Consider the following 19,956-nt stretch of genomic DNA (forward strand, 5'->3'; position numbering starts at 1 on the left):
GGCCTCCCCTGGTGGCGCAGCGTTTGAGCACTGGGCTGCAAGGCTGCTCGCAGCCTCTGCAGCACCCGCAAGGGTCCCACAAAAAAAAAAAAAAAAAAAAAGACACCTAATGCAGCAACTTTCTCTGTCAAGACTGTTCCCACCGCCCCCTCTTTTTCCCCTGCTTGTCGATGCACTTCTCCACACAGATACGCTTGAAAAGGTAGCACTGCTGAAGCTACTGCACTGCCCACAAGTATCCAAACACACATAACGACTTCACAACTGGCCCAAAGGGTGGTGGGTACCACCCTCCCCTCGCCACCCTCCCTCCCTACCTCCATGCAATAAATGGGTGAGTCAGGAACACCAAGACATATCAACAACTGCATTTTGTTCAGAAAGACTCACTGATGTTTGAGTTAGAAGTAATTTTGGTTGGAACTTGTGACAGCGCATAGAAACATCTCCTCAGGCGATCTTCCCATGGGATTTCAGTCTAAACGAGAATCTCATAGGAATCTTTATTAAACTATTGTTTGTTTGCTTGTGTGTGTGTGTGTGTGTGTGTGTTTTAAGTGGATGCTTCTAAAAGTTTGGTTTCCCTCCTCTAAAACCAGGCTCTAATTGTAGATTAGAATGAAGCAACAACTAAATTCTGTGAGACACTTTGTTAGAAAATTACTTTCAACACTTCAGGAGCTTTTATGTCTTATAAAAGGGCATATAGTCTAATGCTCTATTTTTAAAAATTCGGATTCTTTGTAGAATCTGAATTACCAAGCCACTTATTTCTCTCATACTTCTGCCTGTGGATTTCAAGACATAGCCATCACATTTTGTGAAAACAAAAAACTAATGTCCATTTTACAAGGAGAAATCAGGAAAAGTGAGCAGCTGGCAGCAGTCTACAGTAGGTACACTCCTGTCCCGGAGCCCAGAAATCCACTTCTGCAAGAAGGAACAATGCTCACACCAAATCACCCAACACATAAAGCTTGCTTACAAAATAGAGAAAGGGAGTGTTGTTAGTGTTTTGTTACTGGAACAATGAAAGTTGCTGTGAAGCAGGGCCTGGACACCGAGTAGCAATAGGTACTAAGAAGACCTCTACATTCCAAACATTAATCGATCTTGCATTAAGTGTAGCAGGAGACAAAGCACTAGGAAAGGAAAACACTCTGAGTGAAATTCTGAGGGTCCTAAAATTGAAGAAACCATCAAAAACTTTTTTTAAAGATTAACATTTCTTCATTTTTCCAATCATTTTGGTAAAAAACCTCATCTGCACAAAATCCAGCCTGCCTTTCAGCAACCACTGTCTACTCCTCCCTCCTCTGTCTGTCTGTGGCAGGGGGAAGAAACAGGAGCTTACAGTTTAGGGCCAAGCACAATGTAGCTGCTTTTCACAGAAAGGGTTTAAGCTGCTGGCTTACCATTCCCAGCAGTGGTTACAGAAATAAAGGACAACATAAACTAGACGTCCCAGCCCACTTAAAAATAGAATCATCTAGTCCTATCTCATATTTTTTTCCAGAGAGATGCAGTAACTTCTTCATAGTTACATGGGGAACACGTAATTAATTATGCCAGGAAATAACATGCATGTCTCCTCACTCTTAGTCTAACGCCTATTCATACACCAGGTTGCCTCCCATTTTGTAATCAAAGTAGTAAATCAAGGAGTAAGGAGCCTGCCTCATGAACACCTGAGTTTCTACGTCCCAGAATTCTAACCTCAAAAAGCCAAGTGAAGAATGTTTGGGGAAAGCCTGCCAACAAACCCAGCAGACAGAGTACTTCACACTCAGGGGGCTCTTCCTCCATCACACCAGTCCCTCCCATTTTACCCCTGTGACTTTTCAAATTGCCCTGCTCCGCAAGCACAGAAACAACTGCGTATATGTATTTCCCCAAGAAAGGGTAAGTCAAAAAGAAGAAAATAAACTAGTTTATTTCTGCCAGGATTTTGGCATAGTGGGACTGTGCAGGAATGTACCTACTGTGGAATCTTCCCACACTTCTGAATTGTTAAGAGTAACCAGCAGAGGCATGTTCCATACACTCCCCAAATATCTGAGCTGGCAACAACAAAAGATATTCAGAGATCTTAGCCCTGGGACAATAGCTTCTGTCAGTCAACTACAGTTCTCACGACTCTGGGTTTCTGCTCTTACTTCAACTTCATACCAAGGAGCATATCACACCTGTACAAGTGCTTGAGAAAACCACGCAAATGAATTCACACAGCAGTATACAATTTTGGCAGGGCACCAAGACTAATGATAAAGTACATATTAAAAAAGAATTACAAGACTTTACACAAGCTTACACTTAACATTTCTACAACAGATCTGGGGCTTCAGTAACCTGTCTTTTGAGACCAACACCAGAAAGGATCAGCTAGAGTTTCCATGCCCAGGGAGTTACCTGGAAAGAAGGCAAAGATCAGCATGTTATCTCTTACCTGAAGCCAAAGGTCGGATCCACTCTTTGCTATTTAGGTCAAGTCTCCAGAGGTCGTTGAAGGCAGCATTGCAGCTGCTCTGCGTACAGCCTCCAAACACATACATAGACTGATTAGCATCATAATAGCATGCACCTAGAAAGACAAAAATTAATAACATGTTTAATTTTGTTTAATTAACAAGAGCTCATACATTCCAAGCACCAATTATTTCATATATTTTGCAACTGTGTTCGCACCTATGAGCTTTCTATGACTGGCCACTAGTCTTCAGGTTGGTCAAAATCACATTAACCTTTAAAATGAGGCTCAGAGACTCAACAAAAACAAAGTAAATAATCCAGTCAAATAATCCAGTAAATAATCCAGAGCTAAAAAGAAACTTCTCCAAAGAGGAAATGCAAATGGCCAACAGGCATATGAAAAACTGTTCAACATCACTTGTAATCAGGGAAATGCAAATCAAAACTACAATGAGATACCATCTTACACCAGTGAGAAATGGCACATATTAAAAAAACTAGCAACAACAAATGTTGGCGAGGATGTAGAGAAAAAGGAACCCTCGTGCACTGCTGGTGGGAGTGCAAACTGGTCCAACCACTATGGAAAGCTGTCTGGAGATTCCTCATCCTGCTAAAGATGGAGCTTCCACATGATCCAACAATTTCACTCCTAGGTATTTACCCAAAAGACATGGAAACATTCATTCAAAAGGGCACCTGCACCCCTATGTTTAGAGCAACACTATTTACAATAGCTAAGCTATGGAAACAACCCAAATGCCCAAAAATAGATGACTGGATCAAGAAGAGGTGGTACATATACACCATGGAATATTACTCAGCAATCAAAAAAGATAAACTCATGCAATTTGCAGCAATATGGATGGAGCTGGAAGGGATCATGCTCAGAGAAATAAACCAGAAAGAAAAAGAAAAATACTGGATGGTCTCACTCATAGCAGGAGTTTGGAGGACCTAAATAAGGGACCAGGAAAAAGACTAATTATAATAAAGTAAAAATCAAAATCAACAAGCAACTATAAACCAGAGACACACTACAAGGTGGCGAGGAGGGAGGAGGATCAAAACAAGGCGGGGGTGGGAACTGTGTGGGGACTATAACCAAGATGAAAATGCATACAATGTGCAAAAATGAAAATGATGTAAAAAAATATATAAAATTAAAAAATGAAAAATAAATAAATAAAATGAGGTTCAGAGAAAAGCTATGAAACTTTACTTCTGAGCACACCAAGCAAACTGGCAATGATGCCACTAAATAAGAAGCATAATTTCAGGAAGAGCACACAAGAATTCAAATTAAGGATGCTCAATGAGTGAAATTTCAGTACAGCTGCATGATTCATCTACATCTGCATTACTATACTCCAGGGCTAGGAAAGCCAGTCAGTTCTAACAGGTGCACACTATTCTCCCATCCTCTCCTCCAGATCTCTTCTTGTTTCAGCTTTCCAGTGAAATCTTAAGTACAAATCAGCAAACAAATCTTTAAATGAAAGAGAATGAGAGAAAACAATTTTAATCAAGGCCATGAAATAGCCACACATAAAGACCAATGTAGCTGGAGAAACGCAGAAGCAGGATAGTTCCAAAGCAATTAATACGCATGGAGTTATTAACCCCCCAGGAGCCACCAAAGTAGGCTGATTGGTGCTGAACAGAAAACCAGTGGGTCAGTAATATTCAAAAAGCACCAATGTTTCTGGAAGTCTTAATTAAATGGATATAGACACCTCACCCAGGGCACCATTCTGAAGAAAATCAACAATGACTATGAGAATCAAAAAGGCCAGCGCCAGAGTCCAGACAATAGGCATAAGAGCTAAACTCTGCCACCTTGCTTCTCCCTGAAAGCTTGTTTAGATCATTGGAAAAGATGACCACACTCCTTACGGCTCTGCGTTTACCATCTTGGATCCAGGAAGAGAGCTGAGCAAAACTTTCCTTTCCATTCATGTCATGTATACCAATGGGGTTCTAGGCTAGACAACTAGGCTAGACAGTTAAGCATCTCATAAAATTAGGCTAGACAGTTAGGCATCACATAAAAGAGGAAAAGGAAAAGAAATTCAGAAATCCGACCCACTGGTGCATGATTTCAGTAATGAGCTAGCTTACTTGTACGTCTGGATCAGTTTAGCATACTTCTATGTTTAAGATCACTTCTAAATTCTGGCACCATTTATTCAAGTTCAGAAAAAGGGAAAAGCTACTCTATGGACACATTCAATCTACTGCTATAATTACCTCTGTGATATACACTAACATTGGGGCTATTCCCCTCTTCCCCACCCCCCCACCCTAACTCAGCCCACCAATAGGCCCTTTAGAGACTCTACACTAGGAAGGCCATTTCAGAAAACTGCAAGAGTTAAAAAACAGTGTGCTTAGCCACTTATATCCAACAATCTCAGTCTGTGGAGGGAGTAAATCCAATTCATCTGCTGCTGACATTGTGCAATAATGGAGCTGCAAATTTTTCAAAATAACGAAGACTTTAGAGAAGTGAAGAAATACCAGGCAATGATCAACTGGTTCATAGCTACAAAATACTTAATATAGTCCCAGAATTAAATATACTACACTGGTATAAGAAGATTTAAACTCTCTTATACCCTTCACTGACTTTACCTACCTTTGAAAATAACACCTAACCCCTATCTGGATCTTTTTTTTAATCTACATCCCAACAAGAAAATCTATTAAGAGGTAAAATCCTATGAAATTCCATTGCTCATATTTCGCCTGTTAAGAACTGTCAATAACAAAGGATCAGGCTAGATGACATTAGAGAAACACGTTTTATCTTCACTAAGGGAGCTGAGCTTCAGAATTCTTAGTCCTCTCATACCTGTTTAAAACTAGCTGTTTTAACAAATGGGATAATTCTGAACTGAACCAACTTGTGCCAGATGTAAAAGAACATTCCTTTCCTCCTGATAATCCATACCTCCAGAACAGAAATTAGTAATGTCCTATGGCTTCTGAAACCTTAATTAATGCCCATTATAACAATGTTTAATATGACAAGCCCATGATTTCATAACTGAGTCAAGGGCTCATTTATGTCTCACTGTTCCTCAAAGATCAACTCTTGGCAGCTGCTTCCTCATGTAGCAAAAGAGCACAGTGTCTTTATTTTTCAAAGAGTTAGCAAACATTCTTCTTCTCTATTTGGATTGAAAACCCAGCCAGCAGCTGGGCCCCATGAGGTCCTCACCACATGTATTTTAATCCTAAACTAAAATAAGGCAATAGGCATTTTCCTGCTTCGTTATGAGCAAAAAAAAAAAAGTTTCTGGAAGAGGAAGGCACAGCCTAAACCAGACAAAGCTAATGGTACTGAAACCACAAGTTCACACACTTCATTTTCAATGTCCAGCAGCTGACTATCAAAGAAGCTGGGAAAGGAAAGGAGTCAGGTTAGGTAGCTATGTTTAGAATTCAGATATAATGAGAAAATAACCATCAATAATACACTCAAAAATTTTGAGCATCCTACTGAACTTGGTTTATTGTCTATTTTTATTTAAGACACCTACATGCTGGTATGAGGGGTGGGTGGACCTGACAAGTTCAATGGGCCTTTTAGGAAAATATTAAGAATTTGAGCAAATACCAGTGCTCAAGTAGTAATTTCCCTTTTATCAAAGTTCTCCACCCAAAACAGAACATTTTCCTCTCAGACATCTAAATCATTGGAATATGCTATATAAAAGTTCCAGTTCACAGCACATCCTGAGTACTCTGCTAAGAAATAACAGTGAAAATGTGTACTCCAATTATTAGATCTCTTCAAGTTTTCTGAAATGGGTTTGATTGCACCATGGACAACCACTGCAAGACACAGGTCTCAAGTTAATATTTAGTAATTCCTATTCAAAGACAAACAGTCCCAGCTACACTCAGCCAGCACACTGTTCTTCGCACTCTGAATACTCCCTACTACATCACAACCCTAGCGAGTGAACAGTCTTCCAGTTGTTTCATATTTTCCATGGTGCCTGGTGGTAATTCAGTAAATGTTTACTGAACTCTTAACTTTTACATTTTCAGAAGTTAAATTCTCTTTTGTTTTCCTACTTGTCTCCAGGGAAAAATCTCCAGGCTTTTATCCCATGCTCAGAGACTATTCTGTCATGTGCCTCACATCTACAAGCCAGGGCATATTTGATAAGGTCTGTAATTATATAACTATGGAACAAGCAAGGCTGGTTATCCAGTCTGGGCCTGCTGGCTACTGCAAGCGCGCGATGAGCATGTGTGTGGAATGACTTGACCATATTTGGAACTTAAACTGTAAAATGATTTTCAATGCATGGTGCCGGGAACTCAACGAGCCCCTACATCAGTCTGAAAAGGACATCCATTATCTGGGGCTTGCATGATGGGTCATGCACACACTCACCAAAAACCTAGGAGAAATGGCTTCATTTCATTTCCCTTGCCTTTTTTTTTTTTTTGACCTAGACATTTACAAAAGAAAGAAGCCTTACTGCCCATATCTTTGTTATACCTAATTCCACAGATTTTAATAGGTATCCACTATGAACCAGGTGTTGTGGAAGGTGCACAGATATCTAAGACATGGAACCCACCTGCCCTCAAGAAGAAAACAGTCTTGGGGCCTCCACTACAGCATGAGTTCGATCCCCGGCCAGGGAGGTGGCTCACATGGCACAGCAGACCTCTCCTGACTCACCCGCTGCTCCCCTTAGCAGTGTATTTCAGTAGATCTGACTGTTCTGCTCCCCACTCTGTCTCTGGTGAATCCTCTCCCCCCCCCAACACCTTGGCCCATACCCCAGTTCTTGTATGCACAAATAATCTTTAAAAAGAAGAAGAAAACAGTCTGGTGGAAGATACATCATCATCATCCTATCATTTTTCAATTTAAAACATGTTTTTGTAAGTGTTTCCTCAATTAAATTTCTCAAAAACCCTGTGGCAGAGATAGAATTTGTCATATACATTTCACAGATGAGGAAATTGTGGGTCAGAAAAGCCAAGGAACATGCTTCCCAAGACCAACGTTCTCCTTTTGCATGCAGCCTCCCTTATACAGGTAATTACAATTTTTAAAAAAGAAAAAAGACAGTAATAAGCAATAAGCAAAAGGTATGAAGAATGTGTTATGGGAGCACAAGCAGATGAAAAAAAGAGCTTAATCTCCTTGGTGGGGAACTTGAGAGTAGTTTGTGGAGGTGGCTCTTGGCTTTATCTCTGAAATAGGTCTTAGAGAAGAGGACAGTTTCAGTCAGTTAACACAGGGGAATGCTATAGGGATGAACAAGTCTAGGGATGAAAAAGAAATGGGAGGGAAAGAGAGAAAGAAAATGAAATCAAGGCATCCAAGCAAAGCCACGAAGTAGGAAAGACTAAGACATAACAAGGAGTGTCGTGTGGGTGGAGTCTGTCTATGGAAAGGTACTTGGTGAGTCAGGCTGAAAGCAGGGCCTTGAAAGCCCACAGGAGTGAAAACTTGTACATGCAGTGCAGAAAGGCTGAAATTTTTTTGGCAGAAAAATGACAAAGTTGGTTTTATGTTTCAGACTTGCAGTGTCTGCCAACAGGGGCTCCTGTTGCTATGGGCACAACTAGCATCCCGGCCCGTGCATGTAGTCCTCACCAGTCAAGACAAAGTGCAGTGACCTTGCATGTTTCCAGACGCCCTAAGAGGTGCACTGTCACCAGTTCTAGAGATGGCTGCCAATGGTGTCTGGTTTAGACAAAGAAAGGGGAAAGGCCAGAAGACCATTCAGAAAAGATTCAAGAAAGATGAACCAACTAGATTATAAATTTGAGTAATGGGAAAAGAAGGATATGAGAAAAACTACAGAGACAAAACAGAATCAGTAGGACTTGGCTTTTGTTGTGAAGCAATGGAGAGGAATTAAGGATAAACCCAAGATTTCAGGCTTGTGTAACTGAGAGAATGATGATGCCATTAACTAAACTAGGGAGAGGAGAAAATTGGGGGTGGGGAACTTCTGAGGTCCACTTGTAGCTGACTCAATATGAAATATCTGTACATCTAGATAGCGATAGGAGCAAAGAATTAGAAATATGGACCTCGAGCACATGAATGAGGAAAAAAAACAACTGAGCTTAAGGGAAGCGCGCTGAGCAGGAAGAGAAAGAAATGTAAGGAATTTTGAAAGCCCTGTTCCCTTATCATCAGTCCTCTCCAGGTGGCCAGTTACATGACATACAGAAACAGATGGAAGGAATCAGGAGCGAGATCAAGGGGTGACAGAGAGAAAGACCATGCAATGCATGCTTTCATGGATTTCAAGTGAGCATATGAAAAAAAAATTAAGTAAAAAGAGGTATCAGGCCCACCACCCCCTGAGCTTCTGTGAGCTTACACTGCCCATGGCCTCTTAGTTTCCCCTTCAAGCAACTGCCTCTATTCTGTGGTGATTTTTTTTTTCCAAAAGCCAGTTAACTAAAAAAATTGTTTTCCCTCCTTTATCAGAGAGTTGAACTGTTACTATAATTATTCACCCCTGAATATTTCCTATTCTGGCTTCTATTTACCCAGATTCATTTAATTTCCCCCACTTAGGGTTCTAAAACTGCTTGCTTCAAAAATGTCAAAAAAATCTTCAGTTTTTAGAAACCTGATCTCTACAGCAGGTCTTTGAGTAACATAGTTTCATTCAATAATGCCTTGACATAATGTCCAAGAGAAAAAAAACAGTACTTGCTGACACTGAAGGAAATGACATTTCTTGAAGACCTGCTTTCATTATATATCATTTCACTTACAGTCACAGTTTCAAAAACCTATGGATGACATTCAGGACTTACTGTACTACTTATACCAATTTTCTGTCAGTAACTGAAGTCACCTTCCTCAGCAATAAATACTGGATCCAAAACATAATTGCATTCAATAGTCTCAGCAAGGATTCATTTAAACACCTATTCCAGGGATTGTCAAAGTGTGGTGTGTGGGTACCTGAAAACATGCAAGACTCTATCAAAACTGTTTTTATAATTATAATAACACTACTGCCACTACTATAATTACTAATAGCAGCAGCAGAAGAAGGGATTAATAATGCAAAAGAATGCTGGTGAAACCACTGTGCATGAATCACAGCAGGGGCTCATCTATCTTGTCACCACGGCATTCTTTACTATCACATACTCAGTTTAAAAAAAAACAAACAAAACTACCCATGATTTCACAGATCCCCTGAAAGGGTTTCACAGATGCCTTCTTCCTCAAATGAATCACATGGTGAGATCCACTGCCCAATGGGGTTTACAACAGCACAAGTAAAAAATTGCTCCTGGAAGAAAATGGGAAACACTGCAAAAGTATGACCTGTTCATCAGATCTATTTCATAGGCAATGATGAGTCATAAAGATTTATCAAACTCTCCTCTGGATATGAAAGTATAGAGTATTCATATGGTGTGGAGTTGCCAGCCTCCAAGATGGTCCCCAGTGAGCCTCGCTTCCCCATGTGACCAATAAAATAGACCAGAAAAGATGGCATTCACTCCAGAGATCAGGTTGTAAAAGACACCTTGGTCTTGGTATCTGTCTCTGTGTCAGATTTGTCATTCTATGGAAAGCCAGCTGCCAAGAAGGGAGCAGCTCTACAGAGAGGTCCCTGTAGTAAGAAGATGAAGCCTCCCGTTGACAAAACTGGTGTGAGCTCAGCAGTAGACGCCCCAGGCCAGCCAAGCTTTCAGGTATCTACAAAGTGGCTGATAGGTTGACCGCAGTCTCATGAGAGACCCCAAGTCAGAACCTCCGAGCTAAGCCACTTCTATTCCTGACCACAAGGAACTATGCGAGATAACGAATGTTCAAAGTAAGTTTGGTAATTTTTATGCAGCATGGATAACCAATACACTCTCCTTCCACTCAAGAGTTCAAAATAGAGTATACACACACACACACACACACACACACACACACACACACACACACACAGAGAGAAAGCCTATAAGCTAACAATGAAAGACAATGTGAGTGAAGTGCCAAATTAATATTCCAAACAATACCTATGTAAGCTTGAAAGGGAAAATTTTTTTCAGTGGGCCAGAGTTGAGAAAAAGTTTAATGAAGGAGCTAGAACTCCACCTATGTCTTCAAGGAGAGGCAGCCCCCTGCTAAGTGTTTGGGCTACTCTGAGGGGGAAGAGAGCAGTACAGGTAAGTGGCACCTTGCTAAAGAAGAAAGATGTTGAGAAAGTTGGGAAATGAAATGGCAAATTCAGACAAAGATCAAATTCCAAATGTAAGACTAAGGTTAGATTTTATCCTGCAGGCAGTAGACAGGCTGTGAAGGGGTTTTTTTTTTTTTTTTGGTTTTTTTTTTTTTAACCCTTTGCACTCCGCTGTCCCCTCTCAGGGGACATCGGAATTCTAGCATATCACTCGGATGTCCCCTCTCAGGGGACATTGCAATTTATTAGTGATTACGGGAAATTGAGTTATTTCAACGCAACTTTTTGAGACATGCATGTTTCCCCGAAGTTTTATCTTGAAATGGCACAAGAAATTATATCAAAATATCGTGAAATTACTAAGATATATACAAGAAATGTCAGCGGGTTTTGTGTCGGATGAGAACGTGAGATGCGTGCTCGCGACAGTCCGAGCACTTCGCGACGCCCCTTGAAAAGAGCAATAAGGGGAGTTTGTAGAAGGAAGGTCGGTTTTCGAACATAGCGCACACTGTGTAGTGAGATATATAATTACAAATAAACAAGTCTACATCTGGAGGAAAAGATTTTCAAAGCTGAGCTCATTTTGGTTTGAAGCTTCGAGCAGTGCACACAGATCTAACAAGGAGAAAATCGGAAAAGTGATTCTTTTCTTAGTGAATAAATTGTTTGGTGAAAGCTATTTTGGTAAATATCATCTTGTCAGTTAGTAATAACAATTAGAAATTTTCAACCCATGCATTCATTCATATTTTTTATTAGAACAATGGCAAAGCACGAATGAGTCTCATGACACAAGTAGTAGTGAAGATGAGCTCCAGATAGACCTCTATACAGACATGTCAAACATGCACTAATCAGCCTGCAATGCATATTAGGGAGTGTTCCAAAACTTATCATACTGTACAAAATTATAAACAATAAAATATTTTTTTTTGCAAATATGCATTCCTCAATGTCACCCAATTCATATAAGTCCAATATCATTATAATACGTTACTTGGTTCCAAAATTATACTAGGTTCCAAAATTATAATACGAGGGTCTGTAAATGCACGTTTCCACTGCAAAGTAGCGTCGAGTACCTGGCAGCCAATGTCCAGAATGGTTCGGAGTGCAAAGGGTTAAGATTTATTTATTTATTTATTTATACAAGCACTGGATATAGTCAGAAGTGCGGGAGGGTGAGAGAATTCACCAGAGCCAGAGCAGGGAGCAAAGCAGGCAGAAGGACCGAAGTACACTGCTGAGGGGAGCAGCGGGCGGCAGGAGAGGTCTGCGCGCCATGCAGGACCCTCCTCCAGTGGCCGGGGAGCAGCCGGGGATCGAACCAGCGCTGCGGAGGCTGCGGGCAGCTTCGCAACCCAGCGCTCAACCGCTGCGCCACCGGGGAGCCATGTGAAGGCTTTTAAACAGAGCAGTAATACAATAATTAAATCAGCAATTATAACAACTTCCCCCTACCTTAATGAACTTTCGTTATGTAAAACCACTAATAAATACACCTTTATTGGCCTAAGATTGATTGCCTCTCAGACTCACTTTGATGAAGGTAGTATATCAATCACTAATAGAATAAAATGGTGTCTACAAAAATCAATTAAAAAGAGTTAATTCCAGAATAATTCAAAAACTCTAAATTATGTCTACTTTCCAGAACATTTTATTTATAATATTACTACTTATATTTGTATTTTAAAATCAATACCCTTCATGTTCAGAATTTTTGTATGGCCCCAGTCAAACTCAGTGTTTCCTGAATACAGGCCATGTTAAAATAGTCATCCTCAGGCTTAGTGCTGAATCCTTGCTACCCCCTCAGCAGGGGCTCAGGAACACCTGCGGTAACCCTGGTCTTCGATTCCTCGCTCATAATATCAGACGTCTAAGGACAACGCTCTGAGCTCTTCAGAGCAGAGATAATAGGGGGAAAAAATGATGAAAAAGCAGAATATAAAATTACACCAAAATGCCTACAACATATTTAGGCTCATGCTCTTCTATAATTTTGAGTGTAATATTATTATAAACCCTCACCTTACATTCTCTTCATTAATGAATCAGACAAAATACATGCCTCCAGAGTAGCTTTTGGAAATCTGACCAAAGGCAGGGTGGGATCTGCTTTCACAGTAACACTTACTGTGTGAGAAGCGCTGAGTGATGGGGGTTCCAGGATAAGGGTATGTCCGACTCTCCCACTGAATGTTTCCTTCTTGGACGGCTTTGATGAAACCATGATAACACTGGTGGGCTACACCTAAGACAAAAATAACAAATGCCTCAACCAGGACACTTCACTTGTGACTTAAATTACTAAAACTGTCATCACTTTTATAAGACATACGTTTCCTTGAGGAAGGTCAAATTTCTTTGATTTTTCATTTTTAAAAAAGATTTATTTTTATTTATGAACACAAGAACTGGGGTGTAGGCCAGAGGTGCAGGGGGTAAGAGGATTCACCAGAGACAGAGCGAAGAGCAGAACAGGCGGATCTACTGAGACACACTGCTGAGGGGAGCAGCGGGCAAGACAGGAGAGGTCTGCTGCACAATGTGGGTCAGCTCCCTGGTCGAGGATCAAACTCATGCAGCAGTGGCTGCCAGTAGCTTGATAGCACTGACTTTAACCCCTGTGCCACCAGTGAGGCTGCTGATTTTTCATTTAAAGAAAGAAAAAGTATCATTTCAAATCCTTTCATTTTACCAAGGTTCAGGAAGGTTAAGTAGCTCACTCAAGGTTACAAAATTAACTCACACTCTATCTCTGCTCCCCTTCATATCATGTGGCAATACATTAAGATAATTAATATTATTTACTCCAAAACAAAGGGACTGGAGATCATTTAGTACTGCAAGAAAGAGTATGGTGTCTAGAATATAACAGGTGTTCAATAAAGATCTAGCTAAACCATGGCAACAGAGCATTCTCCATGTTTAACAAAGTGGTAATAATTAGCTTACACTGGGCTATGAAATAATTCATAATTAGGAACTGTTGTTTCAAAGTGAAAGATTTTATTATAATGGTGGAAAATGTCATTAAACATTTGTACAAGCCCATAGAATGTGGCCCTCAAAAGAGCAAAATTTTGAGTACAGCCACTTACGTTACCTTTTGAAAGAATGTACGTTCTTGAATTGATGCTACTTTAGTGAATCCTTAAGCAGGATCATGGTACATTTGTTTTCCCACAATGATCACTATCCCTTGGTTGAACTCACAGTTAAGAACTGAAATGTTGGGCCTCCCCGGTGGCGCAGCGGTTGAGCGCTGGGTTGCGAAGCTGCCCGCAGCCTTGGCAGCGCTGGTTCGATCCCCGGCTGCTCCCCAGCCACCGGAGGAGGGTCCCACATGACGCGCAGACCTCTCCTGCCGCCCGCTGCTCCCCTCAGCAGTGTACTTCAGTCCTTCTGCCTGCTCTGCTCCCCGCTCTGGCTCTGGTGAATTCTCTCACCCTCCCGCACTTCTGACTGTACCCAGTGCTTGTATAAATAAATAAATAAATCTTTAAAAAAAAAAAAAAGAATTGAAATGTTGGGCCTGGTGGCGCATAGGTTTAAGTTTCAGCAGTATGAAGCTATCGACAGTCACTGAAGCATGAGTTCGATCCCAAGCTAGGGAAATAACCCACATGGTGCAGCAGACCTCTCCTGACTAACCGGCTGATCCCCTCAGCAGTATATTTCTCTCAATCTACCTGTTCTGCTCCCCACTCTGTTTCTGGTGCATCCTCTTACCCCCCACACCTCTGGCCTATACCCCAGTTCTTGTATACATAAATAAAATACATCTTAAAAAAAAAAAGAATTGAAATGTTAAGAAAAAGACCTGGCCATGATTAGTGTATGACAGTACTGCTAATTATTCACTGGTAAAGTAAGTATTACATATCTGCAATGTTGAATTGAAGGAAGGCAATAATGAACAAGAGATAGATACATAATGATTGAAAGGAAAAAAGATGACTTGGCAGTGATGTCCCCTAGAAGATCCAACACTATGAGTTTGGATTAAGTATCCTCCCTCTCTCTCTCTCTCAGAAAAAAGAAAAAGAAAAAAACGACAAGAATGCCAAATAAAACCTATGAATAAAGTCACATATTTGATTAGATCAGTCTCTCATCTGTGGTTCCTCTACCTCTATTTTAGAAGTGAAATAATTAATTTCCATACTTTAGGGAGTCAATCTTCCCTGAAGATCCAGTCCCTCAGCAAAGGGGAGCACAGGCTGTGCATTACCAGTACTGCAGTTATGATAGGCACGGGGCCAGCAAGCATTTCCAACACTGCTGGTCCTCAGCCCTCCAGGTGGGACTCTGGGCCATTGCCACCCTACTCCCATGAGAACAATCCTGGTGTAAGGAAAAGGTTTAAAATATTCTGATCTAAAGGTTTTTCTCTCTCATATCTCTGACTGTTTCATTGCCAGGAAAGAACAGGTTGGTACAACCCTTGCTTTTATCAAAGATTATTCCACTGGCCTAGTCACCTTCAGTCAAAAAATGGGTCCTTCTCTCTCCTGTCTCGCCTGCTGCCCCCTCAGCAGTGTACCTCAGTAGATCTGCCTGTTCTGCCCTGTCTCTGGTGAATCCTCTCATCCCCCATACCTCTGGCCTACACCCCAGTTCTTATATGCATAAATAAAAAAAAAAAATTTTTAAAAATGGGTCCTTCATTCCTCAGTGGAATGAAGCCATTAAACTGTTCTCTTAATTAAAAATATAGTCCAACTAGTAACCTCAACATTTAGCTAAAGTTGAAATCTTGATTAGAAAATGGAGAAGGGGGGAAAAGGAGAAATTGACTTTAAAACGTGAAAGACATGTGCCTGGCCCATGCTCAGAGGCAAAACCAGGCAGTGCATGCCCTGCCAACCCCACATGTGCCCCCATGCGCTGCTCTAAAGACAGGAAAAGAGCTTCATAAAGAGCAGAACAAGGGCCTCCCTAGCCCCACAGGGGTTATCGCCAGCCATTGCAGCAGGAGTTCGATCCCCAGCCAGGGAGCTGACCCATATGGAGCGGCAGACTCTCCTGTCTTGCCCGCTGCTCCCCTCAGCAGTATATTTCAGTAGATCCGCCTGTTCTGCTGCTCCCCACTCTATCTCTGGTGAATCCTCTCACTCCCCACACCTCTGGCCTGTACCCCAGTTCTTGTATGCATAAATAAATCTTTTAAAAAAATATATACAGAAAGAGACTCCTCATTTTAAAACCGAAAATTACAACAAATACTATAGTATGAATTCAAGCTGTTCATAACCCTACCCAGGATAAAGAGAAGGCAAATGCCCCAGTGTTGATGGTTTAACACTAAATTTGAGAACTACAATAAATTTAAGAGGGAAAAGAGAAAATGAAATTGGGAGCTTAAACATAAATCAAGCAAACTTTAAATAAATAACAAAACCATCCCACTTTCCACAGTACCTTTGATAAGTCGATACCACTGTTTGCAAACAAGGGCTGCAGTTTTGTGTTCCTGGTAGGGTGAAAGAAAGGAGAGGATATACTCCAGTACTTCTTCTGGCAGCTCAGACATGGACCTATTATGCCTCGTTTCCTCAACCTCCAATACTGGGTGAGGCTCCTCATCTTGCTCCATTGTCCCTTCCAGTACAGTCTCTTCTTGGTCCACTGCCATGAAACTGTCATCTTCACTGTCTGAGGAGCTGGCCATGACATTCCACTTGTCAGCTATATGGGAAAGAAGCAAACATCAGTAACTCTGAAATAACTTGGGCACGTACACCCAAACTATTCATGATCTCTTTTAGGCCTTGCATGACATCGGCTCTTCAGCAGTAACACAAAATTGTGAGCTACCTTAACCTGACACATTCCTACAGCTTTCTGGTTGCACATTTTCTCTCCACTGCAAACCAGAGTGATGGCTCAATTCTGATATAACCATAAAACTGGGACACCTGCTTTCCAACAACTATTCTAACTCAAGGATTGGGCTGGAAAACAATGATTCAAAACTTCAGGTTCAGGAAAACTAGCCCTGGATTCTGTAAAAAGTAATAAGAACAATCTGGAGATGTGGATTTAGTTTTTCTAGCTTTTACATAACACAATTCACTTAGGATAATAATGGCTCCAAGAATAGGCTTAACTTGCTAAAATAACAAATGTAGGGAAATATTTGTAATAGAAACATTATAATGGATCCAGGCAGTTCAAATGCCCATCAACAAATTGAATGAATTGTGGTACATTCATACAACAGAATTCTAAACAGCAAGGAACCACAGCTACATACATGGATAAATTTCTCAAACATAACACTGAGCAAAGGAAGATGTTTTACATGACCATACTTATACCAAACTAGACAAAAATAACTTTCTGTTGCTGCGAGAACAGTGGTTACCTTTGATAACCTCTGGGAGGCTCCTGGGGTACTGGTAAAGTCTCTTTATTGATATTGGTTATACGGATGTGTTCAGCTTGTGAAAAATTCACCAAGCTGGATATTAAATACTTAATGCAATTATCTTTTTTTTTTTTTTTGTGGGACCCTCGCTGGCGGCCGGGTAACAAACCGGCGCTGCAGAGACTGCGGGCAGCCTCGCAGCCCAGCGCTCAACCGCTAGCCACCATGGGAGGCCCTCTCTATTTTTTTTAAGACTTAATTTTTGAAATTTACTTATGCATACAAGAACTGGGGTGTAGGCCAGAGGCGTGGGGGGCTGGGAGGATTCACCAGAGACAGAGTGGGGAGCAGAACAGGTGGATCTACCGAAATATCCTGCTGAGGGGAGCAGCGAGTGAGACAGGAGAGGTCTGCTGAGCCATGTGGGTCAGCAGCCTGGCCAGAGACCCAACACATGCCGCAGAGGCTGGCGACTGTTTGATAGCTTGACAGCACTGAGACTTTAACCCCTGCACCACCAGGGAGGCCCCCTTAACACAATTCTCTTAAGTTCACCAAAATCAGTCATTATCACTGGTTACTTCTAGTGGAGACAGTTTGAATTTCTTCTGCTTATCTATATTCCCTGTATTTTCAGGAAGAGCACAATCTATTAAAACACACAGAGAAAGGCTGGCAATTCATTTATACCAGTTCCCAGATGTTTCAGGCAAAGCTTGAGTAAAAACAGTTAAAATACAGGAAACTGGGTAACTTATGTAAGAAGTTTATAACAGGTTAGAGTCTCCAGAAGCAGATGTTAAAACAGCTTTAGGAAAACAAATGGCTTACAGAAGAGAGCTCTTGTGAGAAGAGGAAGAAGCAGCATTGGGCAGGAGCTACCAGAGTTCAGGAGCAAGGGTGGCCAGTTAGAGGACTCTAGTATTGGGGAGCTTTGCTCAGCCATTGGCAGAGGGCTGCTCTGGAAGAGCATGACCTTGTTTCCAAAACTAAGGCCGACACTAAAGGGACTAACAACTTTAGCTACGCACCTCACATATGGGCAGTAAGTTAATTTTGTTATTTTTAATACACCTATTCATTCCCCTTGATGATACCCACCCCACCCTGATTATTCTCTGAGCTACCCCCACAGTATAAATCTGCAGTCCCTCCAGCACTGATGAAAAGAATAGAAAAATAGGAAGAGAAGTATGATGTTGAAATATACTTGAGGCTGTGAGAAAGAAAACTCCCACCTCATCTCTACCACTCCTGTAATTCATATACTGATTCTCTGCATCTTCAAAACTGGAAGAATGATGGATCACATGAAGGAAAATGAAAACATAAATCAAAACTCATGAAACTGCTTCTTGGATAATTTATCAGATTTATTCATAATACTGAAATGAGTCCTAGCAAAGTGGCTGTCAGAATCTTGATGATAATGAGCAACTGGCAGCTAAGCGGAAGTAGTGGAATAGTCTAACTTCCCCAAAGTAGAGAAATATAATAGATTTACTGAAAACAGTATAAAAAGACCCTAGATAGTCACCCTTCCCCCATTTGGGTGAACTGTTTTTCTGAGTTTTCACTTGCTGCAGGGAGGCATTGTCACTCCCAGACCTAACTCCTTCCCTGAAAGTACAATAACGTGAACTATGAAACAAGTTACAATTTCGGGGCAAAAAGGTGTCTTTTTCTACTGAAAAAAAATTTTTTTGTTATTAATTTCCCATATTCTTTCCATTTCAAGTTAACATTTCTCATCTCTCACTGGCTATCTTCCCCAATTTACTGACTTTCCCAGGTTTAACCCCCACCCAATTCTGAAATTCACCAAAGAAAAGAGTAAAAAGAAACAGATTCCCTGAATCTGGCTGCACCTTTCACATGTGAGTAAAATTTAAGCATCTCAAATACAGTTGTCTACTTACACAACATCCTGACAGCTTGTGAGCCTAGGATCTGCTTCATAACAGAATCAATGAAGGCTGGGAAAGATTATTTATATTACCATTTTTTTTCCCAAGCAAAATAAATGTTACTCCCTTTCCAAATCTCCTCAAAGCACAATTAACAAATCTAAATGAAGGGACTCACACTTCTGTAATACCCAGCTTTAAACAATTCTCACCATTCAACCGCTTCGCAGCCCATAAAGCATCAAAACTCCACGCCCCTGAGGGCAAGTCTGCTAACTTGGGCACAGTGTAGATGCCAGTGAGAACACAGGGATGGGCCCCAAAGCAAGTCCCCTGTAATTACATGCCCGGCGCCAATTTGCACAGCCCTTCATTTTCATTTCCATGATCAGGTAATGAAATCATCACTCATCATCCCAGAGATTATAGAGGCATTCTGACAGCTTTTTTTTTTCCATGCCAAAAGAAGTCCTACAGAACATTTCACAGTAAGCATATTAACTCGATGAACGTGGTTTTCATGAACTCTTTAGAAGAGATCTTCCTCACCCTTCACTTTTGTTAGGCCTTCTTAGTATCCCCAAAGTGACTGAGTTTTTGGGAGAAACCACAAACTGAAGTCAACTTACTGGAATTGATAGTTTCGTCTTCCCCTTAGAGGGACGATCTCTCTGACACCTCATCTTGAGGGTCCTTTCCCCATTCATCCTCTAAATGTGGAGATGGTCGCTAAAATTCCTTTTTGCCCTCTCTTTCCACTATCTTTTCTCCTTAGGTAATCACATGGTTTCAGAGTAAGCACTAAGAGAATGACTTGCTAGATCCTTGAGTTTGCATTTGATTAGCCTGGCAAAATGCAGAATTAAACATTTGTTCAAAAGGAAGGACGGACAGAGGCGGAGGCAGACGGACAGCGGTATGGGCAGACAGCAGACGCGTGAATCACTCCCAAACTCACCGCTAAGCCTGATTCTCCCGATCTGCATCTCCCCATTTTCATATTTTC

At 41.2% G+C, this 19,956-nt stretch overlaps 1 protein-coding gene across 2 annotated transcripts in view; it reads right to left on the reverse strand.

Moving 5' to 3' along the window:
- FBXO42 (F-box protein 42) overlaps window positions 1-19,956 on the reverse strand; it is a 71,192-nt gene that overhangs the window by 31,068 nt on the left and 20,168 nt on the right. For both annotated transcript variants that reach the window (XM_037500334.2, XM_037500333.1), the window contains exons 2-4: window positions 16,095-16,361; window positions 12,805-12,921; window positions 2,447-2,581 (exon numbers count right to left, since the gene is read on the reverse strand). In XM_037500334.2, coding sequence (XP_037356231.1) covers window positions 2,447-2,581; window positions 12,805-12,921; window positions 16,095-16,344 — 502 coding nt within the window. In that variant the 5' untranslated portion in view covers window positions 16,345-16,361. The remainder of the gene's footprint in view (window positions 1-2,446; window positions 2,582-12,804; window positions 12,922-16,094; window positions 16,362-19,956) is intronic.

The sequence above is a fragment of the Talpa occidentalis genome, unplaced genomic scaffold, assembly GCF_014898055.3.
Source record: "Talpa occidentalis isolate TD23 unplaced genomic scaffold, MPIMG_talOcc4v2.1 talOcc4.9, whole genome shotgun sequence".
Lineage (NCBI taxonomy): Eukaryota > Metazoa > Chordata > Mammalia > Eulipotyphla > Talpidae > Talpa > Talpa occidentalis.